This window comes from Grampus griseus (genome assembly GCF_964374135.1).
Source record: "Grampus griseus genome assembly, chromosome: 19".
In the NCBI taxonomy this organism is placed as follows: domain Eukaryota; kingdom Metazoa; phylum Chordata; class Mammalia; order Artiodactyla; family Delphinidae; genus Grampus; species Grampus griseus.
In genome coordinates, this window is record NC_139013.1 from 14,261,267 (window position 1) to 14,283,994 (window position 22,728).

The following is a 22,728-nucleotide window of genomic DNA, read 5'->3' on the forward strand; positions in this document are numbered from 1 at the left end:
AGTTTAAGGCTAAACATGTTTCATCTATGGTTCTACTACTCTCTCCCCCGACCCAAAAAAGCATGGATTATTTTGAAGTAAATTCCAGATATATAATTTCATTCACAAGTATTTTAGTGGGTGTTTCTAAAATATAAGGACTTTTTATTTTAAAAACAAAACCACAATGTCATTACTATTAAAAAGAACTCAGTACTCTCTTAATGTCATAAAATAGCCAGTTAGTGTTGTTTTCCCCATTGCCCATAAATATTTTTTTATGGTTTGTTAGAATCAAGATCCAAACAATGAGCTCGGTGCTTGTGATGACCTAGATGGGTGGAATGGGGGGTGGGGGTGGGGGGTGGGAGGGAGGTCCAAGAGGGAGGGAATGTAGGTATACATACAGCTAATTCACTTCATTGTACAGCAGAAACTAACACATTGTACAGCAGAAACTAACACAACACTGTAAAGCAATTATACTTCAATAAAAAAAAACCTGTCCAAAAACAAGATCCAAAGAATGTCCGTTTAATGTAATAAGAAGATATATTTCTTAAATCTTTCTTTTTCTCTTTTCTTTCAGTTTTATTTGTTCCAGAAACAGAGTTTCTTACAGAGTTACCCATATTCTGGATTTTGTTGATTGCATATATGTGGTGTTATTTAACATGTTCCTTTAACCCTGTATTTCTTGTAAACTGGCATTTGTAGAGGCTTGATCAGGTTCAGATTTTTTATGTTTTTGCTTGTTTGTTTTACGCTAATCCTTCATACATAATCATATATACATCTATGAAGTAGTGAATATTTGTTTGTTTTCCTTTATGTGATGTTAGCAGCGATTGATAATCTTTATTTGGAATCCATTATTTTATCAGAAGTCACAAAATATTATTTAATTCTATCATTTCTTCTGCATTTATTAGCTGGGATACTTCTGTAAAGGGAGAGCCATCCTCTCATCAATGTCTTGGTTACTCTGAAGTATAGCTTATGCAAAAAAAGTAGAATAAAAGCTTGATTTTACTCTCATTTTTCAGCATCTTCCAAAGTTTATCGTGTGTTTTCCTTTTAAATTCTCATTATGAACTTGTAGATTCAAATATATTTGGTATGTTTCAGTCTATAGCAGTTATTCTTATTAATACTCAAACTGTCCATCTGTTGCCAGTGGGATCCTCTTTACTACCTCTGATTTGGCTCCTTTTGAATTCCTTTTGATTACTGTTGGAATTTGTGGTAGATTCCAAACTTTCTGGTGTGACAAGATGTTCTAGGCCCATCTTGTCCATTTTCCTATGTTAAACATGAAATCAGCCACTTCTCTGTGGAGTCCTGGTTCCTTTTAGTGAGAAGTGGTTTTAAGAAGCCACAATTAGGATAGTTGGAGTTCTCATTGCTTCTGGTTGTTATTGCTTGTAGGTCTTTACAGAGTTGGTTAAATATGTATTTTTTAGAAGGAGAAAAATACATCCTGAGTTTATAATGATATTTCCAATTGAATTTAAAGGTTATAGAGTTTTTCTTGATTTTTACATTTGTATTTCTTTTTGTACTCTGAAAATCTTTATTCTTAATAACGTTAAGATAATTACATACTTGCTTTATTCTCATTGATGTATGTGTGTGTAATCATTTCAGAATTGTCTGTTTTAGAATAACAATGCCAATATTATTAATAATTTATTTTATAAACCTTTTAACATTTAATAAATTTATTATTTATTAATATTAATAATAGTATAGTTACTGAAAAACAGCTATTTGGTTATCTGTTATTAGTTATTTGGTCTGTAGGTTATATTGCACTAGGAATCTAATGTCAAATGTACGTATTTGAAAATTCCTTGAAATAACCACTTCCTTTCTGTGTTTACCCTGCTAGTATTTTGAACAGGTAAGTTTGTTTCACTTTGCTTTCGGTTCTTAGGGATTTTTTTCCAGTTTGATTTAATTTTGTCTTACAGTTATACAAAACATACTCACAGTTCCAAAGTCAAATGGATTCTATTTGATACCACCTTATAATATTTTGTGTGTGTTCACGAGAGATATTGAGCTAAAATTTTTTTCTTGCAATATTTTTGTCAGGTTCTGATATTATGGGTTTTTTGCCTCAAAATGTAAAAGAGATTGTCTACTCCTTTTCTTATTTTCTGAAAAAGTTTGTGAAGGAATAGTATTATATCTGCCTGGTAGAACTTAATGGTGAAGCCATCTGGGTCTTCTCTGTAGACAGGGTGTTTTATTTTGTTTTACTAAAAATTCGATTTCTGTAATATCTATGGGGCAGTTTACATTTTCTATTTTTTCTTGTGTGACTTTTGATAATTTGTGTTTTAAGGAATTTGTCCATATCGTTCATATTGTCAAATTTATTGGCATAGGGTTGCATTATCCTTTTAATGCCTGTAAGATCAGTATTCTCTTCTCCATATTGGTAATTTTTTTTCTTCATAGACTTGCTAGGAGCTTATCAACTCTATTAGTCTTTTGAAAGAACAAGTTTTTTGCTTTGTTGATTCTCTGTTAAAATCCATTTTGGATCAATTGTGGATTTTGTGTTTATTTCTATTATTTCTTTTCCTCTTACTTTGGGCTTCATTTGTTCTTTAGCCAGCTCCTTAAGGTGGGAACTGATGGTACACATTCCTTTTTTCCTACATTTAAAGCTATAAATTTTCCTTTAAATACTGTTTTTGCTGCAGCCCACAAAATTTGGTAAGTTGTGTTTTTATTGACATTCAGTTCAGCATATTTTTTAATGTCTTTTGTGATTTCTTCTTATGAGTTATTTAGAAGTGTGTTTAATTTGCAAATATTTGGAGGTACTACTAGACCTCTTACTGTTATTTCTAATTTAATAGTGTGTGGAAAAAGACCAGAAAATATACTCTGAATGATTCAAATTTAAAATATTTTTGGTACTTTGTTTCTTTCCCACACCTGACTTAGTGCCTAGCCATGCATTGCAGTATCCTAAGGAGTTGCAGTCCAAGGACTCAGGCCTCCCAGCCAGCCATGCTCTTATGCACATCTGCCTTCCTACCCCAAGTGCCTCCATTACGATACCTCTTTATCAGGCACCGACTTCCTTATCATGTATATGGAGGCAAACCTTGAAGATACTTTTTCTCCACTGTGACTCAGTACTCAATACTTTTCTACTAGCCCTTCCCCCATCTCTCTCTCCATGAAGTGGGAGGGGTCTTTTGTTTGGTACTCCCTTGGCAGTGAGATGGTTCCATAAACCTGTGTTTATCCAGTAGACCTTCTCTAGGTGCTGTTCCATGGGGGAAAATGGAACAGTGGGGGAGTCAGCACTGTCTCTGGGTTAGCCTCTTGCTTATACTAGCTGATTAGTAAGTAATTAAACATTAAAGGCTTGACTGGTACTGTCATTTGGCTGTTGTCTTGTCTTCGTCAGCTTTTCTGACAACCAGCAGCTCAGCTCTATCTAGCACAGCTCAGCTCTTGACAGTTGAGTGTGGTATTCTTGAGAGTTGGATATGGTATCAGTTATATCATGGTACTTGATAGTGTTGTATAAATCCTCTATATTGTTACTGATTTTTAAGAATCTACTTGTTGTATCAATTACTGAGAGAAAGATGTTAAAACTTCCAAATCTGATTGTGGATTTGTCTCTTTTTTCCTTTAGTTCTTTCAAGTTTTACTTTATATATGTTGATACTCTTTTGTTATATCTTTACACATTTAGGATTGCTGTGTTTTCTTGATGAATTTATCATTTATTGCCAGTGTTACTCTTTGTCTATTTTGCCTTATATTAATACAGGTACACAAGCTTTCTTATGCTTAGTGTTTGTATGGTGTATATTTCTGCATTTAACTTTTTTCTAATCTTTATTGGAGTATAGTTGCTTTACAATGTTGTATTAGTTTCTTGCTTTCTCCATTTAACTTTTAACCCATCTGTTTATGTTTAAAGTGCATTTCTTGTAAAGAGCATACAATTGGAATTTGCTTTTTTATCTTGCCTTGACATTGTCTTTTTATTGGAATAGTTGGACTGTTTACCTTTAAGTTAAGTAAAATTTAGTTTAAGCCCTGCCAGGGATGGGAGCATCCATATACATGTCTTTTATGAAGAACTTGGCACTTTTTGGAGTTTAATTCATTTAAATGTATTTGTGTCTTCAGCTCTGTGATGATTTTTTTTTAAATTCTGAATTTACATCTTATCTGAATTCTTTGTTTATCGTTACGATGGGCACAGTTATCGTAGCTGGAAGAAGTGGAATTTCTAATTAAATATTTATTGATCACCTATATCAATGATTCTCTGTAGGGGCAGTGACTTTCCCTAGGGATGTTTTCGAAATATAGCTGGGTTCTTTTGAATGTTTAAATAACTGGGTTGAGGGTGAAGGCTTCTGGCTTTTGAAGGACTGAAGCAAACCATGGATCTAGATCACAGCTTAGAAAGCTTTTCTGTAAAGGGCTAGACAGTACATATTTTAGGCTTTATAGGCCATATGGTCTCTCTTGCAGCTGTTCAACTCTGCCATTATAGTGTGAAAGTAGCCAAAGACAGTATATAAGTGAATGAATATAGATGTGTTCCAGTAAAGCTTTATTTTTAAAAATAATTGGTGGGCAGTAGTTTGCCAACTTCTAGATGTCCTGAAGTGCACAACAAAGAAATTGTCTGTGACCTGCAAAATGAGGACCATAGCTGGGGGTAAAATGTGTTTATAATTATCTGGGTCTGGCACCTCTCACGTAAAGCATTTTTTGCCTGATTTTTTTTTGAATTGCTGCACTTATCTATTTTACTATTCATGGTTTTACTGTCAGCTAAATCTTCCAGGAATGCTACCATAGTTTGATTGAGAAAAGATTGTACTTTGTTTTATTCGGAAATTTACTGAGTTTTTTTAAACCATTTTAAAAAGTTACAGCACTGATGGCAACACTGCTTGTGATAAGACTTGCTAGTATCACATACTTGTAGAAGTCTTCATTTGTAGTAATGCATTTCATTGATTCTACACACACATACACACACATACATACATATATGGCCTTTTTTTAAAATGTCAACTATAAATAAAAGATGTCAACCATATTAAGTTAAATATTGTAATCTTAAAAATCTAAATGTGTTCATTTTAAGTAGTTGTAAGCCTAAGTATTTAACTATTTGAGCCTTCTATGTAGTTGTATATGGTTATTAACATATTAAAGTTTAACAGTTGGTCATTATCTCTGTTTTTGATATAATGTATATGTGTGTTTTATTACCTATAAGTTTCATTTCAGAAACAGTAAAGACGTTGTAAATGTTTCCTCTTTGTATATAGAGAGAGCATTGAGTTTGACCAGGGTAAGAATCACCACCTGTATCTCCCCTGCTTAGTGTATATTTTGGGGATGGGAGAAAGAGACAGGAAGAGGAGAACAACAAAGATAACTCTAACTTACCCATTTGGAGGTTTGCAAAAAGCATGGTCTCATGGTTCTGTTTCTCCTCCCCAGTACTGCCTTTTCCAGACTCTGTGCTTCTCTAAGATAGGAACCCAGAAGATGATTGATCATTTCTTGCAGCTGTAAAAACCATGGCTCAGGTAAATCAGTGTTTCCTTGTGCCCTCTTTAAATAATCACTTTTTTACAGAATACGTGCATGTTTGCATTCCTTATTCCTAAAAGTTCCTTCCTGACTCACCCCATTCATGAGTGTGCTTTCCAGTTTTTTCCAGTCTTATAAGTGATAGTGTCTTCCCTAAGTATGTCTTTCTAATCTAACCTATATTCACATACTTATGCAAAAGTCCAATGAGCATCTTTGACTGGGAACACTGATATAACAAAAGCAGAGTCCCTGATTTTTTAAGATTTGTACATACCACCCATGAGAAAACTTTGACCTTCTCTTTAGACCTACATTTCCTGGTTAGACAAGATAGGATTTGGTCTTGACTGGGCTTAGTGTCCATACATGGCAAACCTCGTGCTTTGTGAGCTTTTAAGATAAGGAACATATTAGGGATTGAATACAGAGAGATCAGGGATCTTCCCTGGGAATCCGTGATTGACGAATACCAGTAACATGGATCATTTTGAGATTCAACATTTTGTGCTAATCTTGAATGTGTAAGTTTAGATTATCTTTTCTACCTTTATGTTGCTTAGAATAAAAAAAGGTAAGTTTTTAAGTGATTAATAGTAACAAGAAAGATCATTATTCACGTGATGATGCCGTTGAGAATTATAAACTCCCAAAATTAAAAAATGCTTACAAGGTTTTTATGTAACCTAAAGTGTTCAATGATGCACACTTATTAAGTCATATATATTCATTATATGGAGCTATTCTACAGTCTGTTAAAAATATTTACTAAATTATTGGTAACCAGGAAAATGCTTATGTAATATTCTGATATAATGGTGAACCTGAGGTTTCAATAAATTCTTTAATTTTATGCAAATCTTATAAGATAGAGATTTTATAAGGTTTTACAGAAAACGATACCAAATTTTTTCTTTCTTAAATAGAGAAGAAGAGAAACTTGCATTTGTTGAGAATGCATGAAATGTAAGACACCTATTGTACAGGGTGCTTGTGTATGCTATTTCTTTCAATTGGGACATTGCATTTACTTTATTAATTCTCAGATTTATGTGTAAAATGAGATATTCTATATGCAGGAAATATCTACAGCAACAGGCATAAAAAGGAACTTCAGAAGCACCAATTTCTTTAGTGTCTTATCCATGTAAGAGGCTTCCCAGCCTATTTGCTCTGTTGCCTTCTTCGTGGAGAGCTCTCTATCATCTCCCCTTCCATTGAAAAAATATTTTCTTTATTTCCACAACTAGTATTATGTTTGTGTTTCAGAGATCAGTGATGTTCAGGGATGTTGCCATTGACTTCTCTCAGGAAGAGTGGGAATGCCTGGACTCTGCTCAAAGGGATTTGTATAGAGATGTGATGTTGGAGAACTATAGTAACTTGGTGTCACTAGGTAAGGATATCTACCCCTAGTATTTCAGGATCTACCTTTGGAATGGCTGCTTTCTTTTCTGTTATTTCAATGTTGTTTTTAAGTGATTAACTGAATTTCTTATTATTCTCCAAGGAATAGTTTCAAATTACTGGAAGTAGACATGGATGGTTTCATTGGGCACATTTATCTTCTCCAGCCTTCAAATATAATTGCCTGTCTTCCTTCTGTCTTGATTTTCCCATCTAAATGATGACTTTAGTCTTTGGACTCTTCAAGTCGCTGGAATATAATTGTCTCTTGCCCCTTCACTTCTCTTTCCCCCTGTAACAACCCTTTTATGTAAACTTGGGAGTCATTTCCTTTCCAGATTTTTTTTTATATTTAGATTTATATCATTTGTCTCCATTCTTTAAAATGTACTCATTTATTCAAAATATATTTATTTATTGAGGGGCCTATTCTATGCCAATGACTGTAGTAGGCATTGGAGAAATAATGATCTAAACAAGGTTCCTATTTTGGTGAAATTTACATTCTTGTGGGAGAAATACAAAATAAATAAGGAAACAAATATATGTGTATGTGTGTGCATATTTATGTGCATATATTTATTTATTTAATAAATATAAAAATTGCAGGTAGCAATAAACAGTATGAATAAAGGTGAAGTAGAATAGGCAGAGAAAGAACTAAATGGGGAATGGGGGGGTAGGTTATTTTAGATAGGTAGATTTTGTAGAAACCTCTCTAAGAAAGTAATATTTGAACAAAGACTTTACCAAAGTAGGGGCATGAATCAGGCCAGTATTTGGAGGAACAGTATTCCAGGCAGTTGGAATAGTAGGTGTAAAGGACTTGGGCTGGGCATTAACTTTGTAGGAGGAACAGAAAAACATTATATCTAAAGAAAAGTGAATGATAGAGTAATAAGAAATAAGGATAGTTAAAGAATAGAAAAAAAGGAGTTGAAATTTTATTCTCTAAGGTGGTGCCCTCTGAATCCTGGCCGAAGCAAATGCAAATTCTCTCTGGAGGAAAGTAAGAGGGCTTTTAGAATTCTCACAAATTAATCAACAAAAGATGAGCTCACAAAGATCATCAAACCCACGAGGAAACAGGTCACAGGTGAGTTGATAAGTAATCTAAGGAAACAACAGATCGCATGGTAAAAGATTTAACATATTGGAATTTTTAAATGTAAATATAAACTATTGGTGAAATACTTAAAGAAATAAACTAAATTACAAAAATGAAAAGCAATAAAAGATTTTTATAAAGGAACAGATGTGAAAGAGAACTAAATTGAACATTTCTAAAGGTTCTGTTCTTTTTAAAAATAATTATTCTAAGGTTGATAAATTTGCATGAAAATTATTCTCTCTATAAAAAGACGTCATAAAGAAAGTAAATGACAAGCCGTGAATTGGGTGAAGATAATTGCAATGCATATTGACAAGAATTAAGTTAGTATCTAGAATATAAAAAGCTCCTATAGAGGTAAATAACCTTTTTGGAAAATTGGGTAAAAGACATTTATAGGCAGTTCAAGGAAAAGGAAATGCAAATAGCCAATAATCATGAAAAACTGTTCAACCTCACTAGCAATCAGGAAATGCAAATTAAAACCACAGTGAGATAATTATTTCACACGCCCTAGATTGGCAAAAATTGAGAAGTATGACAGTACCTAGTGTTTACAACTTTTAAATGCAGAAGTGCTATATACCTCATTATTCATAAAAGCCAAAAAGTGGAATGACCCAAATGTCTATCAGCTGATGAATAGGTGAGTAAAATTGGTATATCCTTACAATGGAATATTAGTCAGGAATAAAAAAGAATGAAGTTCTGATACATACTACAATACGGATGAACCTTGAAAACATGCTAAATGAACGAAGCCAGACACAAAGACTACATATTGTATAATTCCATTTATATGAAATGTCCACAATAGACAAATCCATAGAGAGAGGAAGTAGATTAGTGGTTGCCCAGCACTGAGGTGGGAGCTGGGAGGTGAGGGTGGATTGGAAAATGAAAATGGGGAAATTGAAAATGACTGCCAATAGGTATGGGGTTTCTTTTTGAGGTGATAAAAATGTTATAAAATTTGATTGTGGTGATTATTGTACAATTCTATGAATATACTAAAAACTGTTGAATTGTATGTACTCTAAATGAATGAACTGTAGGTATATGAATTGTATGTGAGTAGATCTGTTTTTTTAAGTGTACTGTACCTTACTGATGTCAGTATCAATTGGCATAATCACTTTGGAAAAATATATAGAAATTATTTCTAAACTTTTAGAAAAGTATTTATATGTATTTGGTTGCACTGGGTCTTAATTGCAGCACACGGGATCTTCATTGTGGCATACAGGATCTTTAGTTGCAGCATGTGGAATCTTCTAGTTGTGGCATGCAGGCTCTTAGTTGCAGCATGCGGGATCTAGTTCCCTGACCAGGGATGGAACCCAGGCCCCTTGCATTGGGAGCATGGAGTCTTAACCACAGGACCACCAGAGAAGTCCCTATTTCTAAATTTATATGCACTTTGGAAACAGCAGGAGTCCTTTTAAAAATTCCAGATCCCAGGCCACATCCCAGACCAATTAAATCACAATCTATGGACACGGGACAGAGATATTATTTTTTGAATTTCCCTAGGTTGTTCAAATAAATGTTCAGCCATGTTTGGTAACTACTGTAATATGATATTATCTGAGAATTTATTTTTAAAATTTAATTGTTATTGCCAGTATGCTTGGATTTATTTCTGTCCTATTTTATGCTTTTGGATTACTCTGTTGATCTTCTTTGCTTCCTTTTAAAATCTTTCCTTAATCAGGATGGGTACAGTTTTTTTGTTTTTTGTTTTTTTTAAACTCCACTTCCTCCCTTGTTTAGTTTGGAAGGTATACACTATTTGTATGCTTTTACTGGTTATCTTTAATTTTTTATCACATGCATTTTATTCATCTTAATGCAAATGCAGTTTTGTAGTTTCTTAAATTATAATGATGTTAGGAAAAATATACATTTTTAATGGAAATTAAATATTTTACTAGATATTAATTGTTTTTATTAATAATAAAACATAGTTATTCAAGCCACATATAATATTTGGTCTGCATACTACTTTGTAGAGGTCTTGTAATAAACTATATGCCTCACTCTCATCCCTAGGATTTCAAGGCCAACAAGTTAAAAAACACAGATATCAAGGACTGTATCTACCTTGAAATAAATTGGTGGCTGCTGTGGCAGTGAATTGAGGTTTATAGAGAGATGTGACATTTTCATCTCTATGTCAAATACATGTTTTATTTTCACAAAATTCTTGTCAGGCGTGTACCAGCAGTGTATGACTTACTCTTTTTCTACACTTTGACCAACACTAGATATCATCACTTAAAAATATCTGTAAATTTGTAGATAAAAAATTGAATAACATATTGCTGTGATTACTGGTGAGTTTAAATATTTTGAGAGTATTTCTGCCTGTTTTGGTCATTTAATCATTATCATTATTGTTTGTGTCACTTAACAAGTACATACTTAAGAAAGGCTATAGTTAATGTCTCCCTTCTCCCAGGACAATATAAAGAATCTTAGAATGTTTTAACTTTGGTTAATCTTTCCTATTTAATATGTTATTGTTGACTAATATTTTAATTCTGTTTTCTTTTAACCTCCCAAAATGGGCATTATTTTTGTTTTAAAAAATGGCAATATTCAGTTGTAGATTTATTCACATGAATATCGTTTTATTTGCACACTATTCATCTTCCATCATACCTTCATACTGCGATCATTTTATTTATCATGAAATACATTAAGCAAGACCTATTGTTAGTAAATACTCTTCATTTATATTTCTGTTGTTGCAATATAACCTTGTTTCATCTTCATTCTTGCCTGATGATTTAACTGGGTATGGAATTCTATACTGACAATTATTTTTTTCTCAGCATTCTGTAGATATTATTCCACTGTCTTCTGGCTTCTGTTGTTGCTCTTGAGAAGTCTACCATCTGTCTCATTGTTGTTCCTTTTGTAAGTAATCTGTATTTTCTCTCTGGCTGTTTTAAGATTTTTTTTTAAGATCTTAATATAATTGATTATATTGTTTTATTTCTAGAACTTGTTATTTTCCCTCTCCTCTAGATCATACTTTTCTTCTATATATTCTCTTCCTCATGGTTTTGATTTTATATTTTCATATATTTTAAGCATTTATATTACATGTGTCATTCAACAATTACAATTTCTGGGGAACCAGTCTAATTCTGCAGTTTCTTGCAAGCATAGGGGCTCTTGTGTAATGATGAATTATCCATAGCATTTTTTCTTCTTTTCATTGAGAGTCTAGGCAAGACAAAAATGTACCTTGTCATTTTTCTTTGAGATCAGATGGATTTTTCTTTTCCTTTCTCTGAACTGTAGGCCTTGGACAGTTCTGATTTTGTGAAGAGGTTCAGTGCTAGTCCTTGACGTTTAGTGGGCCCAAGGCTTTTTGTCTCTTGGGTTTTTTTCATTCCAGTAAGGTATAAACTTTTGGGCAATTGAAGTCAACAAATGTCCTGAGGGTAGCTGTGACTTCAGAGCATGCTGACCTCTAGTATCTGATGATCTCTTCATTTTGCCCCCTTTGGATCTGCTTTATTTTCCTTTAAGCATGGCATACTTGTAAAAGGGTATTTGATATATATTATCTAGCATTTCATGGTGTTTTGGGGAAATCTGATGCACCATTCTCATACTTTCAATATTGAATCCTTCTTTCTTTGAACATGCTATATCTACTTTTCTTTTTATGTCCTTCTGTAAAGTTTCATTGCCTTTTTAAAAGGTCTTGCACATTTCTTGTTAAGTAATTTCCTCAGTACTTTATAAATTTTGTTGATATTATAAATAGAAATATTTTGTTCTCAGACAAAAATCATATATATACATACATATATAGGTAGAGCAAAATATTGCTTTCTGTAAATTGATAATAACCTTATAGAAATATCTAATAGTTTTGTGATGGATCATGTTGGATTTCTAGGTAGATAATTTTGCTCTCTACATATAATGTGTGATCCCTTTCTTTTCTGTTTGTACCATTTTGTGAAAACTAATCAGTAGGAGCTGAATATTTGACTGTATCACAATTTGAAAACAATTATTGTCTTTTTTCAGACTTTATTGGGAGTGCTTCTAATGTTTAAAGTTTTTTTATTAAGTATGTTTCTGTCGGTTTCTGGTAAATACCCTTAATTAGGTTAAGGAAGAGCCATTAGAGTTTTTAATAGACGGTTTGAAAATACATTTTCTGATGTTGAACTATTTCTGCATTTGTGGGGTAAACCTTATTTGATAATGATGTATTAGTCCTTAAATACACAGCTCGATTCTATGTTGCTAATATTTTCTTTTAAAAATTTACCTATGTTTGTGAGATTGGATTAGTTTTCCACAGACTGGACTGTTTGTGAGCTTTCTTTGTCCAGTTTTGTTACCCGAGTTCATTTAACTGTGTAAAATGACTTGGGTGGATTTCCATGTTTTTTTATGTTCAACAACAGTTATATATGATCTTGCCAATAATACCATCAGTCATCAGTATCTGTTGCTTTTTAGGAGCACAGACATTGAACTCAAATTTTAAATTCTTAAACAAGTGGCCCAAATGGTCAATTATTGAAATCAATCAAGATCTCTAAAACAAAGGAGCCTTAGTGTGGGGAGACAGCCTGATTCAGCCTGCCTCTTTATCTAATCATGTGCCTGGCAATGTGTTTATTTGATCCAAACATGGTTGAAGTGAATGCCTTGACAGTCAAAGCTTAAGTCATACTCTTGCATTACAAAAAAGAAAAAAAAGCCAACTGTAAGGCTTAACACTATAGGAAGGCATGGAGAAGAGTTGCAGAACTTCTGTGCCCTCTCCAGGTGCACCACCCTTCTAGCACTTCAAAGTGTTCACTGACCCAGAAGCTCTCTGAACCCCTCCTGTTAGGATTTTTCATGGAGGCTTCATTATGTAGGCATGATTGATTAACTCAGTGGCCATTAGCAATTAATTCAAATTCCAACCTCTCTCCCTTTTTCAGAGGTGGGAAGTGGCTGAAAGTTTCAATGCTTTAATTACATGGTTGGTTCCCCTGGCAACCAGCTCCTGTCCTTGGGGGCTTTCCAAAACTCACCTCATTAACATAAACTCATGTGGTTGAAAGGGACATGTTATGAATAACTAAAAACATTCTTTTTACCTTTATCACTCAGGAAATTCTGAGAGTTTAAGGAGCTTTCTCCCAGAAAACAGGGACAAAGTCCAAATATACTGCTTCTTATATCACAATATTATAGTCCTCTACTTTGTGGATTTATCAGTTTCTCTTTGTAAGGCTATCAATTTTTGTTTATTTACTTCAGAGCTAAGTTGTTAGTTGCCTAAGGCCATGACTGTTCTGATTCCTCTTGCCTGACTCTAAGATGATTGCCCTGAGCTGATTTCACTGGAAACTGATAAAGAACTCCGACAAACTTAAGCTTCATCAATCTACCTCCCTGCACCCATAGTCATTCTGCCTCTTTTCCTATTATCATAGATGAATTTCTGTGCTTTTATCTAAGTCCAGTACCTCCACTTATATACTAAATGCCAGTCCTACTCATCTGTTTGAGGACATTGTTGAAGTGATTGCTCTCTTAGTCTCCTGAAACATCAGCTTGTCTATATCTGTTATAATCGTTTTTATCAGCATGTTACCAAACTCAGGTTCGGCTATTCACCACTTGAAAGCTAATACTTGAAAGACAAGTGTTGGTTAGAAAAGAAAAGGTTGCTTTATTCAGGAGGCTTGCAACCTGGAGAGAAGGAGGACTTGTGTCCCAGAACCAACTCCAAAGATTCTGCTTGGCCATGAAAGTTTTTAAAGGGATAAAAGGGGAAACGATCTCAGTTAATCATTAAGGTAGCGGGTCAGATTCCTAGTCATTTTCCATTACGTGCAGACTTACTGACTCTTGTGATCTTCCTTTAGATGCTATCTTGTTCATGTAGTTTGCTCGTGGGATTACTGAAAGGAAGGCTGGGGAAAGGATCTTGTCATCCGTTAATTACTTATTCTTCATTTCTGCTTCTTTAAGGAAAGAATCAACAGATTAGGCAGGGCATTGTGTGATCAGTAGATTTCAAAGGTGTGATTGGGCTGGAGGTTAGTTAAGCATGGGGGCATCTGGTGTAAAAGTTAGTTAAAATATAGCTTCACTGAAGTGACAAGGCAAAAAGGCCTTCTGCAAAGTGCTGGTTCCTGCAAAGAGTTGTTTCTTGCAGAGAGCTACTTAAAAGCACACAAACATGTAACTTCGCTCATCTTAAAAGGAAAAACAAAACAGACACAAATCTCTAAACACATATTTTCCTCTTGCTACAGCCCTATTTCTCTGCTACTTTCTACAACAGAACTTCTCAAAAGAATTATCCATGCTCCCTACCTCCAGCTCTTCTCCCATGCTCTCTTAAATCTGCTTCAATCAAAATTTATCCCCATTTCTCCACCTAAACTATCTAGTGAAGATCACTAGTATCCTCCATATCACTAAAGACTTTGTTAAATGAGAAGTCACCATTTACCTCATCTTTCAGCATGTGACATAATTGATCATTCTTCCTTAAAACACTTGCTTCACTTGGCTTCTGGGATTCCACACTCTCCTAATTTTTCTCCATCTTCCTTGTCATTGGCTGCTCCTTCATTTTTTTTTTCTTTTTTTTGGCTGCTCCTTCTTAATCTCCTTTGCTAGTTTCTTCTCATCGACCTGACCTCTAAATGTTGAAGTGCTCGAGGGCTCAATCCTCAAACTTCCCTTATCTTTTCTTCCCTTCTCTTCCCATCTTTTCTGTGTCCAAAGGCTCCCTGGATGATTTCATCAAATCCCATAGTTTTAAATGTCATCTATTTGTCGACGATTCCCAAATTTATAAATCTAATCCATGTATGTCCCCAGAACCCCATATACGCCTGTCTACGCAACATCTTTACCATGTAAAGTCCAAAACCAAATAGTTCAAAACCAAACTCTTGATATTCTCTCCCAAACCTTCTACTATAATGAGAAGTTCACAGTAAACAGCACATTTATTGTTCTGGATGCTCAGGCAAAATACTTAGAGTTTTCTTTGACTTTCTCTTTCATATTGCATGTCCAATCCATCATCAAATCCTCTTCATTCAGAATATATCCAGAATGCAATGACATCTCACTTTCTCCACCCCTTCCTCCACACTGTAGCCTGAGCCATGTGGATTATTGCTATAGCCTCCTAACTTCTATCCACCTAGCTTCTGTATTTTCCCACTGACTATCTTTTTTTTTTAATTTAAACAAAATAACCAGAAGGATCATTTTTAAGCAAAGTCAGAGTTTGTCATGCTGCTTCTCACAACCTTCCAATGACTCCCCATCTCAGAGTAAAAGATTTCTTAAAATTGCTAAGACTAAGATTTCCTTGTCTTTTTCCTTTGACTCCAGAGGATTTTTTTTCCTCCGTCTGAACTGTAGGCTTTGGATGGTTCCAATTTTGTGAAGAGGTTTATTTCTAATCCCTGACCTATTATTGGTCCAAGGCCTTGTCTCTTGGATTTTTTTTTTTTAATCATTAAGATTCAAATGTAGGCCATTGAAGACAGCAAATGTCCTGAAGATAGCTGTGGCTTCAAAACATGTTTACCTCTCTAGTTTCTGTTTTTTATTTCATTGTGTCCCCTGAGGATCTTCTTTACTTTCTTTTATGCTTGGCTTACTTTTAGAAAGTGGTTTGTCATGTTTTATCCAACATTTTTTTGTGTGTTCTTCAGGAAATCTGATGCACCATTACATATCAGGTGTATCCACTGTCACAGTCATAATATACAACAGTTGCATTACACCCTTAAAATCCTTCATGCTGTCTCTTTGTTGTCAAATCCTTCCTCCTTCCAACCTATGTAAACTGACCTATTTTCAGTCCTACAGTTTTGCCTTTTCCAGAATATTATACAAATGAGAATCAAAATTTATAGCCTTTGGGGTCTGGCTTTTTTCACTTAGTAAAATATATTTAGGATTTATCTATATTATTGCATAAATCAATAGTTTGTTTCTGTTTATTGCTGAGTATTGTTCCATTGTGTGGAAATACCAGAGTTTGTTGATTCACTCACCTTTTGAGGGACATTTGTGTTTCCATTTTTTTGGCGATTATGTATAAAGCTACTGTGATTTTTGGTGTACAGATGTTTATCTAGATATAAGTGTAAATACCTATGATTGCTGGATCATATGCTGCGTATATGTTTATCTTTATAAGAAACAACCAAATTGTTTTTCATCATGGTTGTACTGTTTTGCATTCCCATTATGTAATGTATGAGAATTTTGTGTGTGTTCTTTTTCTTGATCTATATGTCCATCCAACCTACTCTTTTTAAAATAGAATACCAGGAACTTTATCACTCCAGACTCTTTCCCTTATATTGAATAATTGCTTTTTTTTCTCTCCAACATCCCCAGCATTCCGTAAGATTACAGAAGCCTTTTGTTATGTCTTTGACCTGTAGCAGTGCCTGAGAAATGATAAAAGATATTCTTCTGGGATGAACAAATAGACTTGCCTTGGATAGAAGAGTAAATAAGAAAAAACATGAGAGGGCATAAAGAAACAAAACAGGGTGAACTAAAAATAAGTAAACAAAAGCAACTTGGTATTTTCATTGGTTAGGATAGGGAGAACTAAAGAAGATAACCATGGTTAGTACCTAGGAAGTAGTATGCAAGAGGCTAGGCAATTGGAGAGGTATATGATCACTTTTTGCATTTTTATCTTAAATTTAGTATGGATGTACTTTTGTTTGCATCTGTAGGGAGGTATTGGGGAAGACACAGATCAGTGGTTTCCAGGCATCTTCCCCTAGGGTGAAGAGAGATTACTGCAAAGGGATGGCACAAGAGTATCTAGGAATAGTAGAACTGTTGTTTATCATTATTGTGGTGATGGATACATAACTACAGCCCTCATAGGTCCGTTTCTTTTGTCTTTTTTCTCCTGATTTTTAGTTAAGTTGTCTTTTATCCTCATTCACCTGGTCAATTTTTATTGAGAGCTAGACACTGTAAAGAGAAATTATAAAAGCAATTTTAAGCCTTCATCTTCAGTGAAGATTTAGGTTTGCTTATGACAAGCGATCTTGAATTACCTCAGTCCAGATATCTGAGTTTGAGATGATTCAAATATGATTCATACTTCAGACCCTGCCCAGACTGGTCTACTGTTTCTCCCTATTCCTCATTGTAGCCCTCTGGGCTCCCAACCCAAAGTATGGAGAATTTATGTTGAGTCTTGTTCTCCAGTTATTGTCACCCAAGACCCATGAAATGGTCCAAAACACTGTTTAGTTTCTCCACATCTCACTTGCCTTTTCTAGAATTGTAAGACCTCCCCAAATGGAAAAGTAGCCCCAAATGTTGGACTTATTTCTCTGAGTTTTCATATCTTTCAACTTTTAGCCCACCAACTCTTTATTCTTATATGAATTCTCTAATGCCTTCAGTCAGGTGCCATTTATATTTTGTCCAATTTGTATCATTGCTCTCGTCATTAGAAAGGTTCATTTAAATTACCTAGTCTTCTGTTACCAGAAATAGATGTTTAAGATTCAGGAACTGGCATTTAAATTGAGACCTTAGGTTGAGAATTGGCTTATATAGAGTATCTCATTCAGAACAGTCCAGAGACCTAGGACAGGCTCTAGGTAGTTGTAAGTTGAAACAGGCTTTGTGATTTTCAGAGCTAAAAGGAAGCTAATATGTTTGGCAAATAGTGAGCAAAGCTGAGAAGGCTCATGGGGAATCACATACTTAGGCAGGAACCATGGAGAGCTTCCTCAAAGTCATGGAAGGCATTTGGATTTTATTTTAGAAGTTTAATTTGGAAGCTATTTTAAAATTTTAGGCAAAGATAGCTAATCATAATCTGAAGTTGAATCAGAATCTGTTAGTGGAAAGCATTAAAACTAGAGATTTCCAAGCTCTTTTTTCTGATTCACTAGATTCAGATTCAGTTAGTCTTGTGTGGTTATTTGGGAATCTTTAAGGTCCCTAGGTGATTTTGATCCCCACCAAAATTTGAGAACTACGGACCTATAAGGTTTTCTTAATCTCTTCCCTTATCTTCTTTTTTTAAAATTAATTAATTTATTTGTTTATTTGTTTTTGGCTGTGTTGGGTCTTTGTTGCTGCACAAGGGCTTTCTCTAGTTGCAGCGAGTGGGGGCTACTCTTCGTTGTGGTGTGTAGGCTTCTCATTACAGTGGCTTCTCATTGTGGAGCATGGGCTCTAGGCACATGGGCTTCAGTAGTTGTGGCTCGCTGGCTCTAGAGCGCAGGCTGAGTAGTTGTGCATGGGCTTAGTTGCTCCACAGCATGTGGGATCTTCCCAGACCAGGGATGGAACCTGTGTCCCCTGCATTGGCAGGTGGATTCTTAACCACCGTGCCACCAGGGAAGTCCCTTTCCTTATCTTCTAAGTGTAGTTTTCATTATTCTCTGATCACTCATGTGCCCTTTATACATATTAATATATGAAATCATTCTAAACTAATGTTTTTTCAAACTCTGGGTAGCAACACATTACTGCAGCATGAAATCAGTTTAGTGGTTTTTGACTTTTTGTGTGAGATAGAGAAGGTGGGATGGAGAGAAAAAGATGACTAGAATAGTGTAGTGTAGAATAGAATAGAAAACAATAGGTATTGTTTTATGAAACTTTGCATGTATCAGGTTGTGATGTGAAAGGCAAGTAGTACACAATATTTGAAAAACTCTGAGGTAAGCCAGTTATTTTCTATGGATATTATTTCCATATATATTTTTTCACATATAGTTTTTTCTACTGTGGAAGGTCTTTTGAAAGACAAAAGAAATTTTTGATGTTCTCTTATTTTTCAGACTTGCCTTCAAGGGGTGCAAACAAGGACTTAACTCCAAAAGAGGATACTTATGAAACAGAATTATCCCAATGGGAAATGAGTGCCAGGCTTGAAAACTGTGATCTTGAGGAGTCCAATTCCAGAGATTATTTGGAAGTCAAAGGCACATTGGAAAAGCAACAAGAAAATCAGGAGGAATATTTCAGTCAAGGGATGATCATATATGAAAAAATGTCTATTTTCAATCAGCATACTTACTTATCTCAACTTCCCAGGTGTCATTCTACTGAGAAACCCTATAAATGTAAGGAATGTGGGAAGGCTTTTAGACGAGCTTCACACCTAACTCAACATCAGAGTATTCATACTGGTGAAAAACCCTATGAATGTAAGCAATGTGGGAAGGCCTTTAGTCGTGATTCACAACTCAGTCTTCATCAGAGACTTCATACTGGTGAGAAACCCTATGCATGCAAGGAATGTGGGAAAGCCTTTACTCAGAGCTCACAACTTATTTTACATCATAGGATTCATACTGGTGAAAAACCATATAAATGTGAAGAATGTGGGAAAGCCTTTATTCGAAGCTCACAACTCACCCGACATCAAAAAGTCCATACTGGGGAGAAACCTTATGAATGTAAAGAATGTGGGAAGGCCTTTACTCAGAACTCACAACTTACTCTGCACCAGAGACTTCATACTGGTGAGAAACTCTATGAATGTAAAGAATGTAGAAAGGTCTTTACGCAGCTCTCACAACTTATTCTTCATAAGAGAATTCATACCGGTGAAAAACCCTATGAATGTAAGGAATGTGGCAAAGCTTTTATTTGTGGCTCACAGCTTTCTCAACATCAGAAAATTCATAATGGGGAAAAGCCATACGAATGTCAGGAATGTGGAAAAGCTTTTATTCGCGGCTCATTACTTATGCAACATCAGAGGATTCATACTGGTGAAAAACCCTATAAATGTGAAGAATGTGGGAAGGCCTTTATCCGTGGCTCACAACTTACTCAACACCAGAGAATTCATACCAATGAGAAGCCCTATGAATGTAAGGAATGTGGAAAGACCTTTAGTCATGGCTCACAACTTACTCAACATCAGAGGATTCATACTGGTGAGAAACCCTATCAGTGTAAGGAATGTGGAAAGGCCTTTAATCGTGGCTCCCTCCTTACTCGACATCAAAGGATTCATACTGGTGAAAAACCCTATGAGTGTAAAGAATGTGGAAAGACCTTTAGTCGTGGCTCAGAACTTACTCAACATGAGAGAATTCACACTGGTGAGAAACCCTATGAGTGTAAGGAATGTGGGAAGTCTTTTATTCGTGGCTCACAGCTTACTCAACATCAGAGAATTCATACTGGTGAGAAACCGTATGAATGTAAAGAATGTAGAATGGCCTTTACGCAGAGTTCACATCTTTCTCAACATCAGAGACTTCATACTGGTGAGAAACCCTACATATGTAATGAATGTGGGAAGGCCTTTGCTCGTGGCTTACTACTTATACAGCATCAGAGAATTCATACAGGTGAGAAACCATATCAGTGTAAGGAATGTGGGAAGGCCTTTATTCGTGGTTCACAACTTACTCAACATCAGCGAATTCACACTGGAGAAAAACCCTATGAATGCAAGGAATGTGGGAAGGCCTTTAGTCACGGTTCTCAACTTACGCTACATCAGAGAATCCATACTGGTGAGAAACCCTATGAATGCAAAGAGTGTAGAAAAGCCTTTACTCAGAGCTCACATCTTTCTCGACATCAGAGAGTTCATACTGGTGAGAAACCATATCAGTGTAAGGAATGTGGGAAGGCCTTTACTCGTGGTTCACAGCTAACTCAACATCAAAGGGTTCATATCAGTGAGAAATCTTTTGAATATAAGGAATGTGAAATAGACTTCAGTCATGGCTCACAAGTTTATATATGAATTATCTGATGCTTGTGACTAATATAGAGAGCCTTCTCTGGTCATTAATTCATTATCATCAAAGAATTCTTAAAATGTGAATTTGCAAACACATTTGCTTCATAAAGTTCAGCATCAGTGAATTTGTATGGGGGAAAGATAATGATAATGTAATCCATGTAGAAAAACCTACTAAACTTTAGCAAATTATAATAGGGAATAATTCTGTTAATGTAAATATAGGAAGACTTTTAGCTATAGCATGTCTTTTTCAACATTATCTTGACTCAGTTGATTTCCTTTGTGACATTTAACATGATAATTAACCACTGCTTTGGTTTAATCAGTTATCAGATAGACCTAAGACTAATTCCTTATAAGATTCTTGGAAGTATTATGTAAGTAGTTACATAATAAAGTTCTTAGGACAGTGCCTTCAACATAGCATATCACAGATATAAGCTACCATTATGACTCATGTCATTTTAGAGAATTTGCATGAGAGGAGGACATTTATTAGTATAATGAATGTTGAGAATCTTTCATTAACATTTAACCCTGATTTTTTGAGTGGGAGGCACTGTATGCTATAATGAATATGAGAAAGCTTTCATTCACATCTCATCCCATATGCTGTACGAGGAAATTCATAGAGTAAAAAAAAAAACCACCTGTACATTTAATCAGTGGATTGCTGAAGAGGTGTGAAGTGAATTGTAACAAAGTCCAAAAGCTCATATTTTCTACCATCTCTGACAACAGTTCAAGAATGTTACTTAGAAATGAAAAAAATTGGATAGCCAAAATAAATATACTAGGAAATTTTTAAAAACTTGAATGCACAGCTTTTGAATTAAACCAAAAAACTGACATTTATAGACTATTTTGCTATGAAAACTGATAAGAATTTGTGTCAGAGACTGCTATTTCCCTACCCAATATTCATTTTCCCTTCTTCAGTAATAGAATTCTTGGCTGAAAAGCTATCTCAGCCTCCCTTGCAGATCCACAAGATGTAAGTGGTATTTGTATGAATAGGACATTTAAGAAATCCTTATTTCCTCCCTGCACTTTTTTTGTTTCCCTGCCTACAATGTGGATATTTAATCTGCACCTCTGGCAATTTTATGGGGACCTTGAGAATGGTATCTGGGTATTAAGGATGTTGGAGCAGAAATACAGAACACGTCTACACCTATGCTGATTTTATGAAACAGTCATACCAATTTGGGTCTGCCTGCCTTCTGTATTTCTTTATATAAAATTAAACTTCTTATTTGTTGATGCTGTTGTCATTTTGTTATTGACATTAATAATTATTATGGATATAAAAGTTTGTACCTGGAAGTGGAGTGCTGTGGGTAAAAGAAATCTCAAATATGGCATTAACTTAGGGCGATGGAGAATGAGGATCTGCTCATTTCAGGCTAGGAAACTGAAATGAGCAGACTCCTTACCATCTTACAAGGAAGATCTTGTACCAATTAAGGCTGTAATGTTAGGGGAAATGGAAGGAGTGATTCAGAATGTGTGTGTTGGTTGTTTCTGCTTTCAGTAATGTCCTGTGAAAGAGATGAATTTAGTGTACAGTTAGCTACAGAGAGGCTGCTAGCAGAGATTGAAAGTGACATTGCTTTGTTAAGAGATGCTGTGTCAGGCCTGCAGGTGCTCAATCCAGGTTGATGGTAAATTCACAGTTTTGAAACTTATGGGATTCAAAACACCAAACTGATTCTCTACCCCCAACTGAAGCCATTTATAGTGATTTAAAGTAGCAGTCTGAACAAAAAAGTGAGACCATTGCCCCAACCATGCAAAGGCAGTGAGCCTCCTAGCAAAGATGACTTTAAAATGCTTTCCCCACCCAAGCCTGTCA

At 35.0% G+C, this 22,728-nt stretch overlaps 1 protein-coding gene across 1 annotated transcript; it reads left to right on the plus strand.

Annotated features, from left to right (window-relative positions):
• Positions 1-5,567: 5,567 nt before the first annotated feature.
• On the plus strand, positions 5,568-21,000 carry LOC309837326 (uncharacterized protein; the record flags this gene model as incomplete). The annotated part of the gene is made up of 3 exons (XM_082677798.1): positions 5,568-5,576; positions 6,850-6,976; positions 18,943-21,000. 3 exons carry the CDS (start codon positions 5,568-5,570, stop codon positions 20,871-20,873), a joined length of 2,067 nt encoding a protein of 688 aa, XP_082533924.1. The 3' UTR covers positions 20,874-21,000.
• Positions 21,001-22,728: the final 1,728 nt, after the last annotated feature.